The sequence below is a fragment of the Diadema antillarum genome, unplaced genomic scaffold, assembly GCF_040938485.1.
Source record: "Diadema antillarum isolate AM-2024a unplaced genomic scaffold, OU_Dant_1.0 scf00000116, whole genome shotgun sequence".
NCBI classification, from domain to species: domain Eukaryota; kingdom Metazoa; phylum Echinodermata; class Echinoidea; order Diadematoida; family Diadematidae; genus Diadema; species Diadema antillarum.
In genome coordinates this window covers 1,639,509-1,663,096 of record NW_027271005.1, presented here as the reverse complement: position 1 = coordinate 1,663,096, position 23,588 = coordinate 1,639,509, and the positions used below count along the sequence as shown (strand labels likewise).

Below are 23,588 nucleotides of genomic sequence, written 5' to 3'. Positions count from 1 at the left end.
TTACTCAAGGAACAAAAATTTAAAAAACTTTGATGGAATAATTTGTCATAAAATTGACATAACTGGGATTATCATGGCCAAATTAGCATATCTGGCGGCCATTTTGGATTTTTGCGTTTTGCCGAAAATGCTCAAGGTTACGCGAGTGGCATCAATCGGATTTGGAATCAGCACCCTCGAATTGACAAGAAACCATAAAAAAACATTGTATATATCAAAAAACAAGGTTAGGTGCACTTTCTATGGAGCCTAGCCTGGACTAGTAGTAGCGCATGGTTCGGATGCTGCCTTCCTCTTTCCGAAACATGTGCCCACCTTCACAGTTGATCGAGCAAATTTGATCGATAAAAGTTTGTTTAATCGATTACAATAGGCGTACAATTTAGGCTCCTTAACAAAAGTCAAGTTGTAAAGAAATACTCATTGCTATTCAAATACTATCAAACGACTGTACGATTTTGCTGGCGCAGGCGTCCATCATCATACAGCGCTATTTGGTTCTCAGCACCAGCACAAATCTTCGGATTGAAATTTCGGTTTCTTGAAGAATTCACCATACCATTTCGCATGCAGGTGAGACTCTCACGTTCAGCTCACCTTTATACTGCTCTTACTCACTGTGCAGCCGCTTGAAATGCAACTGTTCTGACCTAGTGTACCTGCGGAGTGATCTCTGAAATACAAACAAGGTTCGTGCGGACCGGGTCGAATCTTGATTCATGCATGTTTACACTTTTCTTGCATTCACTTTCACAGATCATTTACGATTTAATGTCTATTTATTTTCCTCTTTTCTGTTTCTTTGAGCTAGCTAAACAGCTAGTGAGCTACGAAACGTCGGCAACTGCCGGAGTCGTACCGTTAACATTATCAACGACATGTTAAGGGGAACTATGGAACTTAAATTAATGCTGTCAAAGACAGTAAAACGGGGGAAGCAGAGCAGAACTTCGCGACTTTGTTGATGACGTGGATATGATGCCTGCAACCAGTGTGAATGTGTGAAGGGGTACCACGGCCACGGGCGCCAGCGGCGCGATGCCTGCGCCTGTGCCGAGCTACATGTAGCTGAGCTCACTCGCCCTCGATCCCCGACGTCCGCCGCTCCGCGCCGCCTCCTAGCTCCTCGATCCTCCAGCTCCCCTGCCGTAAGCCCCGCTCACAACTTTGCGGTTTTAGCTTCGCATAGCTGCGTTTAAAATAGCCGAAAGCAGCCTTATTTTAAAGACATGTGACAATTATTGTCAAGTACTCATACTTCAGCAAAAAAAGAAAAAAGAAAAAAACTAGAAAAGCACTCCGAGAGGGCAGACCTCCGCCAAGCAGTTACTTTCCATCGGCATCAATGATCTTGCTTTTCCATATGGAGATCAGTGATTTTCACCCACTGAAAAATTGCCCGAGATCCCCAATATAGAAGCCTTTGTTACGTGATAAACCTTCAGATGCACGGCGCGCCTCGCCCTACCAGAAACTAGAGCATGCACTTCAGTGCGCGCATGCAAACCTCAAATACGCCCAACCTGAACTCCTAAGTTCATTGACCCTATTATACCTGCCAAAATATCAAAAATCCTTCATAAATTCCCTAAAAATTCTTGGATCATTACCAAAAGTTAATCGCTTGGTACTTGTGTCATTCTCAACCTTTCCTGCAAGTTTCATCCCAATCCGTTCAATACTTTTTGAGTTATTTTACACACAGACAAATGAACGAACAAACCAACGGTAACGAAAACATAACCTCATCCCTTGGCAGAGGTAAAAAAGGTGCTGAAACTTCTTGAATGATGGTCACCACAGCCAAACAAGACACAAATTAAGATTCACCTTTTTATATGGCTTGCAATATGTGAAAGGGGAAATCTTGACTGCACTTCAGATCTGTGTGACAAAAGTTGTGAATAGGACAGACATACAGCAAACTTTATCTCCTGTATAGAATCATAGTCAATAATTTCTTTCTTCCATGTCCAGCTCCTTTTGTGCTTTATTTAGTACCCAAGATTACTGCACGCTTTTAGTTTGTCCTTCCATGGGAGATATCATTATCTAAAACTGTTTCTAGGGACGAGAGTAGTTTTGTAAATTTTAAGCTGAGAATATTTTCGCAAGGGTTTAATTTTTGCGAATTTGACGAATCTCTGTTGGACCACGAATTTAATAACGTGGAAATGTTGCCCATGCGCTGGTGTGAAAGTGCACTATACAACTTCGTGCCAATTTGCAATTTAACAACATCTCGCCATATATATGTCCATGACCTCATTTGCGAAAATATCTGTACGCGAAAAATAACAGCTTATACAGTAATCATTCCTATTCGCAACGGGCGCCGATTAGCGGCAGGGGTCATTTTGAACATTTGTTGGCCAAGGCCCAACCAGGTGCAGTGCGAGAGTCCTCTCACTTCCCATATTAAACACTTTACAATACAAGTACAGTAACTCCTGCTTTTGTTCTAAAGTGGGACTATTTTTGATTACCAGAGCAAACTTGGCTTAGGAGTTCTTCAGCTATCTTACAATGTACGGTAATATGAATAAAACTGCCTCTGCAGCAAATAGGCACCCTGTCACAATATTTAAAAATTCCTGGCCGAAGTGTAGGATGTAAGACATACTGAAATGATCTTTGAGCAAATCACTTCAAATCAGAAGTTAAAAGTTACTAAATATAACATTTTTAGAAGCATGTATAGAGGGAATGTATGGTAGTATGATATGGTCAGATTAGTGGAAAAATGATACAAGTTCATATGAAACGAAAATAGTGAAATACCAAGGCCAAAAGTCACACACACACACACCCACTTGCACGTGCATGTTTATCTCTACTGTAAAAGTGGATATTTTTGCGCGACCAATTTTTCATGTTTGGCCTGGTAAGAAGAGTTTCGCGTGCTTTCAATTCTGCAGAATCAGGACAGTAAGTTCAGGAGCATACACTGGCGTGCTAAGATATTTTGCGTGCTTTTATTTTTACACTAGTTTCTGGTAGCAAGCACAAAATGCGCAAAAATTTCCATTTGTACAGTACTTCAGCTTGGAGTATCCATGAGAAATTTAGATATTTTTTTTTAAGAAGAAAGAAATTAAGAAATTAATTAGAAGCTTGAAATGAGAGGATGGGGACTGATGAATCGAGGTCAAAGGTGAAAAAAGGGCCCAACGACAGGTACTGTACGAGCTGAAATTTTCGCGGTGGTTTTATTTTCGCGAATTTTGCGAATCGCGTTTGAATTGCAAAAATAACAACTCGCGAAAATAACGCGCGAATAACTAAGTTCAGTTAGACCCTAGCACCCGCGAAATTAACAACACGCAAAAATGTCCTCCAAGTAGCAATGCGCGAAAATATCTGTAAGCAAAATTTTCAGCTCGTACAGGTACAGTAATCAGTGATAGAATTGCAAATCAACAAAAGGCATGCAAGTAGTGTTGGAAATAACAAACGTCTGCCATATACAGAACCTTAAAGTACAGTGTATAACTACATGTATGCGAGTAGAAGAATACAATGGAAAAAAAATGCAATATCATGCATTCTTAGAGCTAGCTAGTCACACTAACAGAAAGATTCAATGTAAGTCTTTATCTTTATATGTGACTATGCATCACAAAACCAAAAAAAAGAGAAAAAAGTTGCATGCCAAAAGTTTACGTGAGGACTCAAAATAGATGAAATGGGTGAACCTAGTTAATTTGTAGTTTTTGTTATTTGGAGGAGCAATCTGTCTTTGACATAATTCCTATTATTCAGTTTGGGATCATAAAACATATGGAAAAGTTGTGGTTTTTATATTTAACACTTATTTGTTGAAGTGTAATTACAGTAGGTTGTCTCGGAGGCCCTGTTTCATTTCTTAGGAACTCTTTACACGCTCTTTACTTTCAACTCTAATAACTTTTGAAAAGATATGCTACTGCTTGGAAAGTGTGTAGTATTTATCATGAATAGATGTTAATAGAGTGCAAAATGTCTGTGTAATCTGATATTTCCTTCTTTGTGATTGTCCTAGATTTTACATCCCATTTTTCCCATTCCTTGCTAAAAGCACAGTTTGATAAGATTAATCACTTGAATAGACCCCAAACTTCAAAGCCTCCTTTCTCAGTAAACACTTTTCCAGGGTGTGTAGGTTCTTTTCATTATTAACCCATTGAGGACGAGTCCCAAATATACTCAGGCAGGGGTCTATGGGAAACACATGTTGTAGCCAAATCAGCCTGTCCTCAACGGGTTGTAAGTTACTGTATATATTATGGGTAATTCCATTAAAAAGGGTCCCACTAGTTAAATGCCCCTTCTATTTGCTTCATATTGTCATTGCTTAAAACTTACATACCCTAAATCAATTTTACTTCTGAATACTCTTATTCAGGTACACTATTAAAGTATCTTCCTTTTCAAAGTAAAATATAGAAATTGCTTCTTCAAAGTTCCACATGAATTTTGACAAAAAGTACAAAATCACAACTGTTTGGGCAAAATTGTGTGACATTTTACTGTAACACCAGTTAGACAGATTTACAGCATGTTTGTGGATTAAACTCTATTTTAAGGGGTCAAAAATGATAAAAGACGAGCAAATTTTGAACACTTTAAATATAATTCACGCATCAATTGATACATATTTGTGCACGTAAATCCCAAGAAAGACGTTTCACGTGTAAGTTTTGGTGTCCCCATAATTGCTTACATGAGAAATCTTAATTTATGAGTGTGGAATCCATATTAAGGGCCAGTGTTGAACTGTTTGTTGTTATTTTGTTAGCAATCACATAGTTTAAAAGATTTCAAGAGAAAATTGGGGTAAAATAAATAAATATGAAAAAAAGACCAAATTATAATTTTCACACATGTGGCTTTGGTGTCCCCCTAAATATTACGTCAGGGCACAGTGATAGCTAATTTTTTGTGTCTTATCACAACAATAATTGCTCCTCATTGGCATATTTACAATGTAGCTGTGGTTTCTTTATAACAGGTATAAAAGATTGACCACTTTATCAATTTGAAGAAAAAAAAAATGCAAAAATGATATTTGGTGTCCCCCTTACACGAGAACATTGAAGAATCTTTTTCCTGGCCAAAAATAGGGGTTGTGTCATTTTTTCAATAGTATAGCTAATTTCTTACTTCAAAATAATCACTTCTATTGAAACAAAAATAGAACTAGTTTGAAATATGTGGTAAGATGCCAAAATGGATGGTTCACCGTGTAAGGGGGACGCCAATGGTGACCCCTTTACATGGTGAACCAGTTTTTCCCCATACACTGCAATTTGGTATGCTGACTTCCTTGAATTTCAGTTTAGAATGTTAATTTTCAGTCAGTTTCAAGGGACTTACTCAATATGAATGCTCTTTAGTTATGTTTTTAAGTTATGTTGAACAAAAATCTGATTTTCTGATTTTATTGGCAAAATAGGTATGTCACAAAGTGGGTCCCTATTTTATGGAATTACCCATGTGCCAAATAATTTGTGATTTTTTTATTTTCGCGAATTTCACGAGTCGGGTGCTATTTGCAAAATTAAAGATACGGGTAATAAAAAGTTTTGGTACCTCAAAAGTTTCCCTGAATTTCCTTGTCTTAGTTTGTGTTTCAGGTTAAAGTACCTTTCATATAACTAACACTGTGAGACTTACTCGCCCCAAAGTGCTCTCATGTCTTAGTAATCATGCAATTAACTGCGACCAGCAGCCCCAACGCATAGCGTAATGGGGCTTCGCATTGTAGCATTCAGGATCATGACAGATTTAGTATCGCGGGTGAATATCAACTTAAAATCCAAAAATTTCTTCAATTTGAAGACTTACCAATTAAGTTGAAGTATTGAAAACAGGCTTTGGGCAACGTTTGGTTCTGCCAATAGTCCCTTTCTGTTCAAATTGATGACTGAATGTGACTCAGTCGAGAGGACCTTGGGAGAGCTACATACACTGAATACTACAGCCAGTGCATGCGAACACATCACATGTGCACAAATATCAAATCCATGAATGGATATGTTTGTGTGTGCATGCGCTCGCCGTAGTATTCAGTGTATGTAGCTCTCCCAAGGTCCTCTCGACCGAGTCACATTCAGTCATCAATTCGAACAGAAAGGGACTATTGGCAGAACCAATCGTTGTCCGAAGCCTGTTTTCAATACTTCAACTTAATTGGTAAGTCTTCAAATTGAAGAAATTTTTGGATTTTAAGTTGACATTTACCTGCGATACTAAATCTGTCATGATCCTGAATGCTACAATGCGAAGCCCCATTACGCTATGCGTATGGGGCTGCTGGTCGCAGTTAGCTATGCGTATGGGGCTGCACGCTGCTGGTCGCAGTTGTCAATGCAATAATGGTTTCGTACAATACTACCTCGCCGCCGTACGGTGCGGCGGCGGCTCTGGTACGAAACTATTATTGCATGATTACTAAGACATGAGAGCGCTTTGGGGCGAGTAAGTCTCACAGACAATGTACTTTAACCTGAAACACAAACTAAGACAAGGAAATTCAGGGAAACTTTTGAGGTACCGAAACTTTATATTATCTTTTAAAAGACATGCGAAAATATTGACTCGTTGTGAATGTTACATACGCGTGTACATTTCTCAGTTCAGTACAGGACCCCACGATCACGAATTTAACCACTCGTAAAATCGTCGGGAATTCCCGATTCACAAAAATTTAGACTCGCGAAATATATTTCATACAAAATATATAGTAGGTTAGGAGAGTCCATTTGTATTGAGTTACATCATTTTGAAGCTTGAAACCAGCTAATTTGCCATGTGTGTAACTCAAAATCCATGCAGGGATGCCAAGTTCAAAAAAATTGTATGAGTGAGATTTTCATGACTCGGCATCTCAGCATGCGAATGTGCGTGCGAGCGAGGGTGTGAGAGGGGTCTTTTTTCCCCCTGTGGCCCGAGTCCCACGGTAAGGAGCTTTTTCAATTTTTAGCTCTTAATGGTGCGATCAGGTGCATACTTGGGTGACTATAAGACAAAAGGGAAATATACCGTCATTTGCAACTATCACTTTAGCCTAATCTTTTGAGCTATGCTCATTATTATAGGCCCAAGTTGCAGACTTTGCCTGATGCGTGAGAAAAATGGGTGCCATGCGTGAGATCGTGAGATGGCCCCTAAATGCTTTAGTCTCACGCAGAATGCGTGAGACTTGGTAGCTCTGTCCATGTCTGGCGACTTTTTGGTGGTTTGTGATGTAGGGTTACGTTTGATCTTTATACAATGTAGTGTGTATGTACATGACTGTGTGAGATAATTATTGGTACATCATTTAGTATAAATCTTGATCTTTCAGTAATTTTCATTGTTTTAGAATACAACTGTATGAGTAGTCCATGAAACAGACCTGTGATTCCCCTCCCCTCCCCCCCCCCCCCACACACATGTATACAAACTGATGTGGTAGGCCACTTGAGGATCAAAGTGCAAGCTGATATGTAGGACGAACTCCTTAAGGATGCATTTAATCATGGCTTCATTTTCATCCATCCACCCGAAATCATATTCATCACAGTCATAATGCATGATTGACTAATTTTTGTCGAGCCCACTGGAGGTGTGGGGAGAGTAAGGGATCGCCTGCGGCGTCTGTCCGTCCGTCGTCTGTCCGTAACGCTACAAAAACTTGAATAACTCTCTACTGAGGATTTCAATTTCAATCAAACTTGGAGGGAAGAGTGGTTATACACCCGGCGTTCAGACGATCCCCCTCTTCGTGGGGAGAGCGTAGAGAGATTGTATCTTTTTTACGATTGACCGTCCACACGTGTCTTGATATCCCCCGTTCACGGCTAGGCACCGTATGCGCGTACAAAATGGCATTTTGAGCATGCGCACTTAGGAGGAAAACAGCTGCATGAGCTGCGCGCTCTGTCCCCCACCAGAATTTGTTGCCGGGCTCGACAAGCTTTCCGGGGGACAGGGGAATGTCCCACCGAGCGTCCACACGATGGGATTGCCGGGGGATGTCCTGGCAAACGGGAGATTCCCCTTGCAGCGGGGGATCGTCTGAATGCAGGGACAAAATTACACATTCTACCAAACATGAAGGGCACCTCAACGTCAAAGGTCACAGGCAGAGGTCAATGAACTTTAGGGCCCAATGTTAGGTTTTTAGGGCGCGTTTCGTTTATGGCTTGTAACTTTTGATGTATCTGTCTGTTTGTGACCAAACTTAGATGGTAGATGTCTCTTGGGAAGTTGAAGGTTACCACAAGGTCAAAGGTCACAGACAGGGGTCAACAAACTTTTAGGGCCCAATGTTAAGTTTTTATGGCATGTTTTGATTATGGCTCATAACTTTTGATCCCTTTGTCCATTTGTGACCAAACTTGGATGGTAGATGTCCCTTGGGGATCCGAGATGAAGGTCATCACAAAGTCAAAGGTCACAGACAGGGGTCAACGAACTTTTAGGGCCCAATGTTAAGTTTTTATGGCGCGTTTTGATTATGGCTCATAACTTTTGATCCCTTCGTCCGTTTGTGACCAAACTTGGATGGTAGATGTCCCTTGGGGAGGTGAAGGTCATCACAAGGTCAAAAGTCACAGACAGGGGTCAACGAACTTTTAGGGCCCAATGTTAAGTTTTTGGGGCGCGTTCCGATTGTGGCTCATATCTTCTGATCCCTTTGTCCGTTTGTGACCAAACTTGGATGGTAGATGTCCCTTGGGGAGGTGAAGGTCATCACAAGGTCAAAGGTCACAAAAAGGGGTTAACAAACTTTTAGGGCCCAATGTTAAGTTTTTAGGGGGCGTTTCGATTGTGGCTCATAATTTTTTATCCCTAAGTCCGTTTGTGACCAAACTTGGATGGTAGATGTCCCTTGGGGAATTAAAGGTCATCACAAGGTCAAAGGTCACAGAAAAGGGTCAACAAATTTTTAGGGCCCATTAAGTTTTTATGGTGCGTTTCGATTATGGCTCATAACTTTTGATCCCTTTGTCCGTTTGTGACCAAACTTGGATGGTAAATGTCCCTTGGGGAGTTGAAGGTCACCACAAGGTCAAAAGTCATAGGCGGGTCAATGAACTTCTGGGAGTTAGAAAAATATTGATTTCTTGTACGCGAATGGGCGAGACACAATTTGGCACTTGCCTTGTTTTTTGTATTGATTACAGGTGTCAGGTGTATGATTTTTGTTCATCTTTTGAAGCCTGTGTCGATGTGATCTTGCAAATTGTAACTACTATGGGCATTTTGATCATACATGTAACACATACATTGTACATACCAGCATGTTTTACATCAAATCAGATATCATGTTACAGTTTTTTCCAATTAATGGTGAACTTGATATGTACCATCTCTCTCCGTCTCCTGTGAAAGCATCTGGTGTTCAATTAAAAATTGATGATCATTGACCTGGGAATGATTTGCTTATTGTAATCGCCTCCTCTTCCGGTGTTTGCCAGGCTTCGCTGAACTTTGGCCGGTCGATGCAAACAAATCAGCAGAAAGGTAGAATGGGCTCACTGCTGCGTCATGTGACCTTCAAGACAGCCGCCTTTGGATTCACCTCGCTGCTTATTGCTGCCGTCATTTTCTTCTTCTACCCCTCGGAGAAGTCGGACTCGCGTGCCCTGCTCAGCAGAGTCGCAGCCAAGGACCAGAGGCCTGGTGATAATAGTCTCCCTGCAGGAGTGAAAAGTGGAGTGGAGGTAAACTGACTATCTAGGTCACTCACTTACTGGTCATTCTGTTTCACCTACTGGTGTTTTAAAGGGACTCTACAGTACTGGTTGAGGTGAGGATTCAGCTTGTAAGGTTTTGCGAGATATTCAGAAACCACTGTATGATTCAAATGTTAAAGAGCGTGCAATTATAACAGGAATCAAAAGTTTATTTGATGAAAATCTGTTTTGAAATGACTGTGAGATATATATCAACAACAAGGTAAAACAAAGAGATCCTAATAAAAGTCGTGGCCTGCCAATTTATTAGGATTGCTTTTTTGGGTATGTCAGCCATTCCAAGACCAATTTTCATCAAATAAACGTTGAATTCTTCTTGAAATTGCATGCTCATTCATATCTGCATAGAGAGGTTTCTGATTATCTCACAAAAAAATGTTATAAATTTGATGCTAGGTCTCGACCAAAACTATACGATCCCTTTAACTCACAATGAATAGCAGGCTAGACGCATTAGTAACTTTTTTAAAACCTAATACTTCAAGCAAGTTTGCTAACTCAGAAACAAGCTAAATGTAGTTAACATTGAATTCAGCTCTGAAATGTAACTTTTCGCTTTTAGATTGTTGAAACTATGATGAAAGCTGTAGTCTCTTAGGATTTCTCATTATAAATTTATTTTGGATTTGGGTATAATATTACAGTAATTTCCGATATCTAGACATTCTATTGTGGTGACAACCAGTGGGGTTTGGATCTGTTGTGGTCTTTTTGCAAATCACATTTAAGAAATAAAAGATAAAAAAGAATAAAAAAACTAAGAGAAATGTTAAAGTTTGGAAATGTAAGTTTATGTGATGAATAGTATGTGTGTGCATGTGAGAATGCATCAACAGCATACTCATTGGAATACTACAAGCTTGTTACATTTTTCTGTAATATTTGTCAGACTCAAATACATTAACTGTTATTGGCATACTGTATGTGCTGTAAAAAGGGATTGCTACTGGTTATCTCTGTAAAACAGAGGTCACTTCATGAATTACATGTAGGGGAAAAATGATACAAGAAATTTTTCCAGATCTATGCATTCAACAATTAGCCGGTACATTTTATGCATATTGTATGCATCCTGCATTTGAACACACTGTGTATGATACACATTGTACAGTGATTATGAACTTTGACCTCCCACGTTTACACTGTATGGTCCAGGGTACTGTATTCTGTTCAAAGTCCAGACTCACTTGTGGGTGTGATACATGTACCAGTACAAGTTGTGCCTGGGAAAATTTTGTAAAGAGTACAACCTGTATTAAAGTGGGTGTACATGTACATTTAATAGAGAACCAGGCTACATGTTCAACACGGTAAGATTCATTCTGCCCAATTCAAAATGTTTTTGATCATTTTTGAGTGGTTTGAGAAACTTACTGCATTATCTTAGCCATAGATGTGCATGTAGCTTGATTACATGTACTGTATGTTGTACTTGTACGTGTACATTGGAACTACAACTGTAGTAACCAGCATGTTGGTGCCCATGCAGGGCACTGAATATTTTGAAGTGTGTGTATTTTACAGCTGGTAAAGAAGGAAATTATTGAAATGTATGTCATGTGCGTGACATGATATAATGCAAACAAATGGCTGGTACATGTATCTTGGGACTGTAATGTGTATGTGTGTTGGGGGTGGGGGGATGGGGAAAGTAAGATTAATATACAATTACTGGTATGTTTACTGTGTGCCACTGTGTGCCACTTGGCAGTTTTATCTTCAGAAGCTGTTTTTCAAACATCGTTTGGACAATATACATAGATAAAACAGGTACTGGGTACTTTGTATATGTACTTGTCCATAGTGTATACAATGTACGTGTAGAACTTGAATGAGTTGTACTCTTACTGTGTATACTTACAATCAAATATGGCTTGGGTTGATTCTAGTCTTTTTGCAAGGAGTATAATTGGCATTGTTTCCTGACTTGAAAGACAACTGTTCTGTCATGATATGCAAGAGTATTTTATCATTTGCAAATCTGAGTTATTAGCAAATCTGTAGAAAGTTGTTCACACATTGAATGCATTACATTTTCCAAACATTACCTCTCTGCAGGAACAAGTGGAATCTACTCAGCAGTGCCAGCGCATAGACCTCAGTGGAACCATGACTTGGGAAGAAATCAAGGCGGAGGCTCTCCAGAACACCAAGCTGACCATGAAGAAGCAGGTCCTGCCAGAATTTGACCACGTCAATGTCCACTACAGAGAGGTATGGACATATGACCCCATGTAACTGCCTGAGAGATGCTAGCAAGTACAGATTTCTGATACACATTGTAGTATGTTTTCTCTTCAGAAACTAAGTATGTGATCTACCATTGTATAGCTTTAATAGTAGAAATACATATAATTTTGAAGTTTTGCAACAAAACATAACTTTTCCCCAGAATTACTTAAATATATATGGAGGGCTTAAAAATGATTTGCAATCTCAAGAGGGTGGCAAACTTACTGTATCATTCCCACTTGAATAAGTTTGATTCTGTCAAAGGAAACCCTATGAGATGAAGTTTCCTTTATATTTCTGTGTTTGAGTACTTAATGACAAACTTTTACTTTCAAGACAATAATTTTAGGTATTGGGAGAACCTAGTATGTTTTCAGCAGTTTGCCGCATAGCTGCACATTTCCAAGATGGAATACAGACACAGTTATTACTGTGTAGTATACCATTCTGAGCTAGAATGTACATGTATTCATCTGCTTGTGATTGGAGTTGAAAGGCCACACACAAAATTTTACTGGCTAAAAAGAAACAATACAAATGTTTTGCATTGCATGTACCTTTGCTGAGCTGTGAAACTGCAAGATTTACTGTTAGATTAAGTTTCATCATTCTTATTATTTTTTTGTTTCTTTGTTGTTTTTTTGCAGGTAACAATTTTAATATTTTGCAAGTTTAATATTTCCAGTGCTTTGTGATTGGTTGTGAGAGCAACTTCCAGACTCCCAATTTGGTGGATTGAGTGAGTGAGTGAGTGAGAGAGAGAAAAAAGAAGAAGGAGAAGAAGAAAGAATGAAAGAAAGAACAAAAGCGGGAGAAATTTAGTGGCATATGCATAGAGTTTTAGGGTATTTTAGGTTTAAGGTTTAAACACATAGCTTTGCTGAAATCACTGTGTTGTGTTGAAGCTATTCAACCTCAAAATTCTCAGTCATCTTACATCGGACGTGCATGGGATAACAAAAATTTAAATAAATCGGTCAAGATTGATCCATTTTATACCTGGGATTACTGGAACTTTATTTGCAGTAGGCAAATCTTGTAGGGTTCAAAAGAGGTTGAAGAATTATGCATTTGATTTTATTATGAATATGAATAAGTGTAACATCTATCAGCTAAGAATGTTCTCTGATGAATTGTGGAACACCTGGTAAAACTCTGTTGAGAGTGGTGTAGAATGATAAATGCTGACGGTGTGTGTCATGCAATTTGCTGTGTTCAGGTACTTCCGGCGTCAGAGCCCAAAGGGAGGTTGCTCTTCCTACATGGGATGAGGTTCAGCTCACTGACATGGCAAGATCTGGGTACTCTACACTACATGGCTTGCCACGGCTACCGGGCTGTCGCTATCGATCTTCCAGGTAAGCCCCACTGTGTGACCTCGCAGAAAAAGAGAATAAAAAATAGTGTCGCTGGAGGCATTATGTTTTTGTGTTGTCCATCTGTCCTTCGTCCATAATCTATTTTATGGATAGTTATAATTAAAAAAACGTTTATGAGGTGTGCTAGTTGTACCAAAAAAAAAGCTGCTGAAAACTGCTTATCCAATAGTGGCAAGCCAAGTGAGTAAAATGGAGTCAACAGGGACAGTCAGGGACAGGCTAGGGACACAGAACAAAGAAACAAAAGGACAGGGTAGGAGGTCATGGGCAAGGAGCCCAACAGGTCAAGGGAGGGGGATTAGAGTAGGAGGGTGGACAGACAAAAGCCAGAGGAGGGTCAGTAATGATCCTGAGGACCAGGGGGCAACCATTGAAGGAAAAGGATGAATAGGTAGGCAACATCAAACAAGAAAAGGAACAACAAAGGAATAAAGAAAGGAAAAGAGTGAAAGAGCAACGGCAAGGGGGGGGGGGGGGGGGGGGGGGCTGAGAAAACAACAAGCCCTAATAAGGTGTACCAAGAGGAGGCAACAAAATGAAGGTGAGAGTCAACCAACAAATACAAGTTATCAAACATATCAAAGTATATACTACACTCAATATTGATAATGAAAATAGCAATAATGATAATGAGGTAAGCTACTGAAACATGGCATGTATACAACTTGTATGTATGAATGGACTAAGATGTGCATATCAACATTTGAGAGGGCACATGCTCGATGTCAAAGGTCAAAGGTCAAGATCGATTGCTAAAAATTTCACTATTTCCCCAATATCTATGCAATGCCTATAGGTATTGTCTTCAAACTTATTGTATGGGACATGTATTACACTGTACCTGATAGAGATTCTCTCGAGAAAGTTTCTGGCCATGTGGTCAAAGGTCAAATGTCTTTTAAGTGAAAATGCCAAAATTTCACTTTTTTCTCCATATCTTGGAAATGGTTCAAGGTATCTTTATGGAACTTAGTACATATGCATGTACTGCCTGATATTGATTCCCTTGAGCATTTCAGGGTCAACGGTCAAGGGTCATGGGTCAAGATCTTCTCCTCAAAATTTTACTCTTTCCCTCATATCTATGCAATGCCTGAAGGTATTTTCTTGAAACTTAGTGTATACATGTTTGACCCAATAGAGACTCTCTGGAAAAGTTTTTGGCCAAAAGGTCAAAGGTCGAAAGGTCAAAGGCCATTTGAAAATGTTAAATTTCACTTCCTCCAGACATGTACTGTAAAAGTGGTTTCTTTCGCGTACAGAAACTTTCGCGGTTTCCATCGGTGCAGACTTTTTCGCGTGTGTTTAAATTTGCGGTCGGTAATGATAGCGTTGTACAAGCGACGAGTTCAAAACATTTTCGCGTGATGTTTAATTCACGGTTCAACCTCAAAGCGCGAAAAGCGCGAAAATAAAACCACCGCGAAAAAAAACACTTTTACAGGATTTCGGAAGGGGCTCAAGGTATAAATTTAGTATGTATATTTATGCATGTACTGCTGGACAGTGATTTTCTTGGGAATTTGCTGTTGAAATTACACTTGTTTTCCTGTACCTTGGAGACTGCTCAGTGCATAAACTTATAAAAGGGTCAAAGGTCAAGTAAAAATCCTCAAATCCATAAATAACTGCCCTCTTAATGTAGTCATTCATCCAATTTAATCTAATTTAGTTCAAGGAAAGTGAGCACTCAACACATTTGTGACAAACGTGTCATTTTAGTGTTTTACCGATTATGTGAATCTGTTGTCACACATTGTCAAGATGTACTATAGACCCACTGGGAGAACCATGCATTATGACGGAGGCATACCATTCGCTCTCATGTCTAGTTTTTTTTTTTTTTTGAATTGCTTTTTCATTGTTAGTAGTATCTAGTTGAACATAAACTTCTTGTATTGTTTGTTTTTAGTTGAAAATTGCAGCATTAGATTATGCTTTTGTTCTGCTTTTGACAAAAGCTGTAAATTGACATGTCTCAGACTTACTGTACAGTGTTGTGCCAGACCAACACAAATACCTATCTTGGGGGGAGGGGTAAACAGTGGCACTTGGCAATCTTGAAGTAGTAGCACAGTACTAGTGTAGCAAAACAAAATACCTGCTGAATGTAGCAGAGTGGCCTGCTCTCTCTTATTTTGCAGGAGGCTCAGGGGGTCTTGTCTTGTGAGATGCATATTGACAGATGCGGATGCTAGGACGACGCTTGCATGAACCGTTCTCCTCTCTCCCTGCGTTGTGTTGCAAAGTAGCTTTAGATTTCGTGAAGATGCAATAGCGCCTCCATACATGTATGCTGTTCATCATAATGACATCAAGAACATTTAGCTCTCTTGGTCATGAATTGGAGCTTACGGTAGGATGGCCCAGAACTGTTAGTAAAATCTGAGAAGATTCAAGATCAATTTTGATAGAAGCGGTCTTGTGCATGCGCAGAACAGTTTTGTTTTGTTTTTGTTGTTTTTTTTCTCTTAACATCTTCATTGCAAATCTAAAGCTCCTCAGTGGCTGCAATGGAAGAGGAGGATTGATTGTGAGTTTGTTTTTGCCTCCTCCCCAATCACACAGGCTACGGGGACACGCCCAAGGCAGACATAGCCTCTGTGCCCTTCATGAAGAAGGTGATGGAGGGGTTGGATATGGATGACGCAGTGATCTGTAGTCCTTCCATGAGCGGCACCTACTCCGTCCCGTTCCTCAAAGAGCACCCAACTCTCTTCAAGGGCTACGTCCCTGTGGCTCCAGTGGGCACCAACAAGCTGAGTGAAAAGGAGTATGCTGCCATCCCAGTGAGTGATTCTAGGATACCTTACCCTTTTTCAGAGTTTTCAAAATGAATGCTATCTAGAGGAAATGAAATCTTCACTGTTCATTGCACTTGTCAAATGAGAAACAAATGAGTGTACTGTAAAAGTGGAAATTTTCGCGGTGTTGAAATTTTCGCGCATTTTGCGCAACCAGAAACTACCGCGAAAATAAAAACATGCAAATATTTTTGCTAGCCACATGTTCCTGTGCGTGATGTCTTGATTCCGCAGAATTAAAAACACACGAAACTCTTCTTACCCGCCCAAGCGCGAAAAATTAGTCGCGCGAAAATATCCACTTTTACAGTATATGGGTTAGTCATGGAATCATACAGAGCTTTGAAAGGATATGAAACCTAGAAGAGAGATATTACAATTAAATCATGCATGTATGATTTCAAAGCACAGAGATGCATTTGTCCATATCCCCCAGATTTTGTCAACACTATGGAGAAAAGTTTAATAAATACAAATATAATTGAAACTTGGCTCACATGTGCTACATGAAGTATTGACATTGTTGAATGTTTGGCATTCCTCATGTGCAAAGGTCAAAGGTCACTGAACTTTTGCCAAAGAAATATGATTTTCCAATGTGATATTTGATTTAATTTGGTTGGGAGGATGTAAGTATACAATGTGAAATGTGAATTAAAGTGAAAGGTCAGAGGTTACTGACTTTAGTTTAACCCTTAAAAGACTGGGGGGGGGGGGGGGCTTTTTGGGCCCCCCTCGACATTTTTCATGATTGATCTGTAACCTATAAATCTCCCGCCGAGACATTTTAAGACTTTTCTTTTTTAAGTCTTGCGCAACTTTTGAGACCAAATTCGTGACGCCTGGATATGCAGTTCTAAAGTTACACAATATTTTATTTTGTAAGTGCATGTCAGACCCGAAATTGCTAAAAACGTGATTTCATGTACAAAGCCAATGCAAATTCTGCTTCTGACCAAAATACATAAATGTATCACTATTTTTGCTTTTACTGATCAAAATCAATTAATTTCATGTTGTTTATGATCAGAATAGTGTTGCCAATGATTTCCATTGAAAAATAAAAAACAAACATTAAAAAACAATGAAATACATAAGAAATTTCAAAAACAATAAAATACATTACAAAAAAAGTGATAACACTGTTTTTTTAATGTACATTCAATAAGAATCCTACAAAGAGTACCTAAGCCAAAAATTAGCAGTTTTGGACCTTTTTATTATAGATTTACATCCCATTTTTTTAATTTCATGTGTAAATTAACATACTTAATTCATTAAAAAAATAGATTTGAATAATTGTGAAGTGATTACCTATTCAGTTTTGTAGATTACCTTGTGGGCGGGTGGCGCACATAATGCCAATTTTCCTTGCGATCACGCAGTCAACGGCCAAGATCTTGGGGGGCCCAATGAGCCACCCCAGTCCTGTGAGGCATCAAAATAGCCCAATCTTTTTAGGATTAACCCTAATCAGGCTGGGCTTTTTTGGCTATGCTTAAACCGGAGGGGGCAGATTTCGTCCCCCTGATATATTGGCCATCAGTGATGCGATCCGGGCAAAATTTGTCATGTGTAACACCCTCATTGTAATCTACAAAATTGCGTCTTCAGATTTTATTAGAAATGATCAATTTCAAATTTTGTTTAATCAGTTATGCAAATTTAAGCCCAAGATGTAATATTTTAGCCTAATCAAAAGCATTGAGAGTCAAATTTTTTAGTTTGTATATGTTTTAAATATATTCAACAATTGTAGATCATAAAAACTTCCAAAAGTCATTTGAATTCTTATGCATTTTATTGTTTTCAGAATTTCTTATGTCAAGCAATGACTGTAGCTAAGGAGATCAGATGAAAACATGATTTGTTTGATTGATAGAAATTGTATGAAATTTGGCAAGCACAACACCCATGTCATAATCTACAAGATTGTGTCTTGAAACTTTTTTGCAGTTATCAATTTCTAATTTTTGTTAATTGAATATGCAAATTGAGCCCAAGTCCTTATCTTTTAGCCAGTTAAATATTAATTAAAAGCATAGAGAGTCTAATATTTGGTTTGTATATGTTTTAACATAACAATTGTACATCATAAAAACTTCCAGAAGTAGTTTCAATTCTTGTGTCTTTTATCGTTTATTATGTGTGTTATGTGTATTTCTCTGTTTCTTCGACTTTTGTTTTTGTTTTTGTTTTTTTTGTTTTCATTGGAAATTGTCACTGTTCGTGTATCAACCATAATTAGTCTTGAATGAGTCAAACCCACCCTACTTGTAGGAGACTACTGGTTTGAGGCCAACTGTTACTAGCTAATCACTTTCTGCTTTTCCCGTTTGAAATTTGCAGGTCCAGACCCTCATCACATATGGCGAGACTGACGAAAGCCTTGGAGTTACTTCACTGAAGATGCTGAAACATCTTCCCAATAACCAGGTCCTGGAACTGAAGGGAGCTGGACATGCTGCCTACCTGGACAAGCCCCTGGAATTTCACCAAGCTCTCCTGGAGTTCTGTGACAAAGTTTACAGCTAGATATGATTTCGCCCACATGGCTGGGAGAACGAACAGCAATAGACAGATAAAGATTGTGACCTTGAACTATTTGAAATGCTCCTATTTTTGTAATTTTCTCCATGGTGGAGATCAGAACAGACCATCCTGTACTTGCCAAGATGGCTCTCAAGTAACATGAATTGCAGAGTGCTTCAGGTAGCTGTGGTAGTTTTTGTCCTGAATTCACAAAGGTAGTTTAAATCAAATCAACGGTCTAAATTTGGTGTATGGACTCTATACTCTGGTCCAAAAATAGGTGTACTTCGCACATGCGCGTGTTGCCATGCGTTTAGTTTTGGGTGTCTGAGGGCATACATGAAATGTCAAGCACATACATGTGAATCCAAACTTACAACTGTACATATCTATGGCCAGTATGTACCTTACCTTTGTGAATTCTGGCCCAACGTGTATGATCATGGGGACTTGAAAAAGCTGCTTCTCTACAGGATGGAAGTTCTAGTTTTCTGTATTTCGTCTTGGCAGCAGTGGGGCATATCTACTCTGACACACAGTAGTAGGTAGCAGAGGGGTCAAAGATGCTATGAGCAACTGTGTCATCATTTGTGAAGGAGAGTTCCTCGAGACCTTGCTGTACATGTCGTCTGATCACTGCCATCCTTCCCATTCATGTTTAATAGATGCTTTGTGAACTACTTTTCCTTCTGTGCCCTGTCCATTCAGGCATAAGTTGACCCCACCAGGTTGCATGGGCAACACGGAAAGCAGTGCTATGAGTTAAATAGCAATACAGCCTAAGCCTATATACTGTCAAGATTTACATTTTATACCCAGTGTTGTGATAATCACAAGAGAAAGATCGAGCCGTGTGTTTCTTTTATGTAAGGTGTCGCCCTGTTCATATTGTAGGGTGTCTTTTTTTTAGTTTGATTTTTAAAATTTGATTGGGTGGTTAAAAAAACAAAACAAAACAAAACACCCACTTATACTTTTGAATCAAAACTAGATACTTAATATGTGAATATTGCTTCCTTTATTACAACACTTTGTGTAATGCATAAATGTTTTGTTATTGTTTTTAATCTGAAATTAACAGAGGATAATCTGCAAGGATTCTTCCTTTTTTCCATTTGTGACACATATAATGATTAAATGATAAGACACTAGCAATTATATACCCCCCATCATTTAATTTCTTTGAGGTTTGTGCAACAGACTTCCTCATATATACACGTATGATATATAGTTTGCCACTATGGTGTCAGTCTCAACAGATGTCCTCGGGAAGTGTTAAATTTATCTGTGGTTAACATACATGTAAGTAAAAGCTTAGCCTTTTGGCAAGGCCTCGTGGCTGAAAAAGAGACTAACTGCGAGAGCACGGGTGAACGCGAGGCCTTTTGAAACCTGACATGAATTTCGTATTTTGAGCCTTGTTTCTCGCGGATTCTGCTACCAAAAAGGGTAGCGGCCAATCAGCGACCACATTGCTCACCACGCCGTCGCATCTAATGAATAGGCATAAGTATGCATGTCGGCGGTTCGCTCATCCATAGCTGCCTGCATTGCCAGCGCAGTGTTGACACGTCCTCATTAGCATACCAACTGTGATCTGACTCATGAATATATGAATAATTCATATTCACCTTCATCGGGAGGCGGTAGGGAAAAAAACCCAGGTTTCAAAAGGCCTCGTGGCTCCGCCGCTCCGTCTCGTGTTCACCCATTGCTCGCAGTGCTCGATGTGACGAGTTAGTCTCAATCTTCAGCCACGAGGCCTTGTCAAAAGGCTAGTAAAATCTAGGTACTGTGACAATGTTTTCAGTGTGTAATGATTGCCTACATGTATATGTATATATGTATGTTTGTTGTAGATTTTCCAAAAAAAAATAAATAAAAGGAATATACTTGAATATATTTGATTCTACATTCGCTGGCACATATTGTACAGTCAACCTTGCTTTTAAAGTCGACCTCGCACGAGTCAAATAATCTCCCAAATGTTGAAGGTATTTTCAAGTGCTCTTCTCTTTATATTCGATTGATTTCAATCCCTCGTAAGTCGAAGCTATTTCTTCAGTCCAAATACAATGTAGATTGAACTTAGGCAAGGTCAACTGTACTTTCATAATGTTTTGAGAGTCCTGTCTTACATCTTTATTCAGTCAAATGGAGGCATGGACATCTAACATTCAGTGAAATCATTGTGTGCCAACTGCTGATCTACAGCATGTGGACTGTTGGATTTGTGGCACTTCAAATCAACCCAAGATTTCACTTTTTGACATGGATGCATATATGAGATTCACTCTAAGTGAGGTAGATGTTGGTTTAGAGTTGATGTAAATGGAGTGAAATGGGAAGACCAGAAGGTGTGTACACTGTCCCCATATGAAGAGCTGAATTGTCTCCCATCAAAGAGAGGTCTTTCAAGATCATTTTTATGTTGTATTCTTACTGTGAAATGTTTACGTACTGATGTAAATACTTTGTTCATGCCTGATATGGTAAAACCTGCATTCCCATTGAAGTTTTTCTTTAATATATCAGAAAGAAAAACTGTTGGCTATAGCACATGGGCAAGAGGAGTCAAGAGGAGTTTTTTTTAATCATTTTTTTTTACTTTTACACATCTCCTCTGAGGGGATTCCGAGAAGCCAGACATAGTATCCGCGGAACATATCCCCGACAACAAGATACAAGCCGATCTTTCGGTGAAATGGGCAAAGAGCCCAGAGAACATCATTGATATTCTCATTTTGTATTTTGTGAACAGTGTATTTTGTCAACATTATGATAAATCTTTTTGAAATCATGTAAACCTCGTAAATTTTTTTAATGTCTTTTAGTGAGTTATGTAGTTCCAATCTGTGTTTGTGCTTTGTGTTCTACAAAGCGAGCAATTACCAGCTGTAAATTGCCACTACTGTGTGTCCAGCATACTTAACGTGAAACTGGAGTATTGTGTAGGACTTTCCATGTCTGTTTAGTTTTACTCATGTTCATTCCTTTTTTGCCTTCTCGTATGTAACAGTAGTACATGCACCTGTGTAAATTGGCTCTATTCATGATAAAGCACATTGCGCATGATATTAGGATGATGTACAATGCATGATGCTGAAATTATATAGGGTTACTTGTTTTGTTCTAGATATGAGGACTTCCAGTATATACTTCATATTACTTTCTGATGTGTGGTATTTGGCTTTGTGATATCGTATTACTTTAAATAATTGCTGGTTTGTGATATCATCGCATCATTATAGTGCCCTGTACTTTTTATTTATTTATTTATTTTCAGGAGAAACCTGTAGTGTGACATCACACAATATTGATCCCAAAGACAAGCTCTGCAATTATCAAGTGTCAAATATTCACTTGCTTTTCTACAAAACTACTCAAAAAAAAAAAAGATTTAAGAAATCCCTTTTTCTTTTTCTTTTCTTTTTGTCGCTGCCTGAGATAATTTGTGAAGAAACACAAAGAAAATAAGGTGACTTGGTGATATTTTTTTAATCCAGGAGATTTACTCTAGCAAGTGACTTCAGAGTTGCACCACTAAAACATTTTTTTTTTTTAAAACACAGTCTGCATATGTCCCCTAACATTCTATAGGCTTTGAACTTATGCCGGTCTTTAATACTTCATAGAAACTTCGTAAAAATTCTGCTGCTTTTGTTCACTTCTACTGATGCAAGATTTCATGTGGTATACATTCTCTATAAAATAGATACACGGAGAATTAATGATGTTATTGCAATAATGTATTCGCCATATTATGTCTGTTTACCTTACACTAATCCCAACAGAACCTGAAGTCATACATATTACGTGTCAAAATGTGATATATACAGTTACACATATAGCATATAGGTTGTAGTGATGTTACACATTTCATGAGAAATTATGTCGAGTTGACTTGTTTTGAATGTATATAAATGAGGATGTTCACCAGTTGTCGGAAGGAGCTAATAAGGTGCCAAAAGCAGCTAATGAAAAAAAAAAAAAAAGATGTACACCACAGTTAATTCACCATTGTATTTTGTGACATTTGGTATTTTCCTGTGGACATGTAGTAACTAGCTGTTCAGTCTACCTGTATATCTGCATTTCAATACCAGAAATCCAGTTTGTGTTTGTGTTGCTATGGGGCAAGCCTTGAGCAAGGTTTCTGGGAATCAGGAACAACCCTTGTTGTGAAGGTTTGCATAAAACTGTAAATCTATTAGTTACATAGTCTCCAGGGCCCCGTTTTATCAAAAGATAAAATCGATTTTAAATTTCCTTACCACACAGGCTACCATAGACTTACAGTTGAAATCAACTATATAATCAATTTTAACTCTTCATAAAACAGGGCCCTGGTCTGTCAGACTAGGACCTCATTATACCCCCGCCAAACGAAGTTTGAAGGGGGTATATAGGAATCAGCGGACGGTCGGTCGGGCGGTCGGTCGGGCGGTCGGGCGGTCGGGCGGTCGGGCGGTCGGGCGGTCGGTCGGGCGGTCGGTCCGTTGCAAATCTTGCGTCGCGAACTACTTCCTCAGTTTTCAACCGATTCCCATAAAACTTGGCACAGATGTGTGCCTTGGGTTGTAGATGTGCAAGACATATTTTTTGACAGTACCCAAAAGTACGTTGCCATGGTAACGGCATATTATGGGCAAAAATGGGTACAAATCTTGCGTCGCGAACTCCTCCCACAGTTTTTGATCAATTTTTATGAAATTAGGTACAGATGTTCATCTTAATATGTTAATGTGCAAGACACATATTTCCGCAGTGGCAAAAAGTGCGTTGCCATGGTAACGGCATGTTATTGGTAAAATATAGGGCAAAATGCTTCATGGCAAAACTGCTTCGTCAGTGTTCTTCCAATTCTCATGGAATTCATATTGAATGTTTGTCTTAGGATATAGGTCAGCATGACA

General features: G+C 39.0%; 1 protein-coding gene across 2 annotated transcripts; it reads left to right on the top strand.

Annotated features, from left to right (window-relative positions):
- Nucleotides 1-467: 467 nt before the first annotated feature.
- LOC139719927 (putative protein-lysine deacylase ABHD14B) lies at nucleotides 468-23,076 on the top strand. Of its 2 annotated transcripts, none has more exons than XM_071631311.1 (6): nucleotides 468-573; nucleotides 9,447-9,692; nucleotides 11,784-11,939; nucleotides 13,177-13,315; nucleotides 15,905-16,125; nucleotides 18,490-23,076. In XM_071631311.1, the coding sequence occupies exons 1-6, from the start codon at nucleotides 568-570 to the stop codon at nucleotides 18,673-18,675; spliced, it is 954 nt and encodes a 317-aa protein (XP_071487412.1). In that variant the 5' UTR covers nucleotides 468-567; the 3' UTR covers nucleotides 18,676-23,076. The 2 variants fall into 2 exon arrangements, with proteins under 2 accessions (XP_071487412.1, XP_071487413.1); XM_071631312.1 differs by having other exon boundaries at nucleotides 476-689.
- Nucleotides 23,077-23,588: the final 512 nt, after the last annotated feature.

What these genes read in the sequence shown, in the direction of transcription:
- LOC139719927 (XM_071631311.1), top strand. An exon ending in TGTCGCTATCGATCTTCCAG is followed by an intron (nt 13,316 to 15,904) that starts GTAAGCCCCACT and finishes CCAATCACACAG; the next exon opens with GCTACGGGGACACGCCCAAG. An exon ending in AGGAGTATGCTGCCATCCCA is followed by an intron (nt 16,126 to 18,489) that starts GTGAGTGATTCT and finishes TGAAATTTGCAG; the next exon opens with GTCCAGACCCTCATCACATA.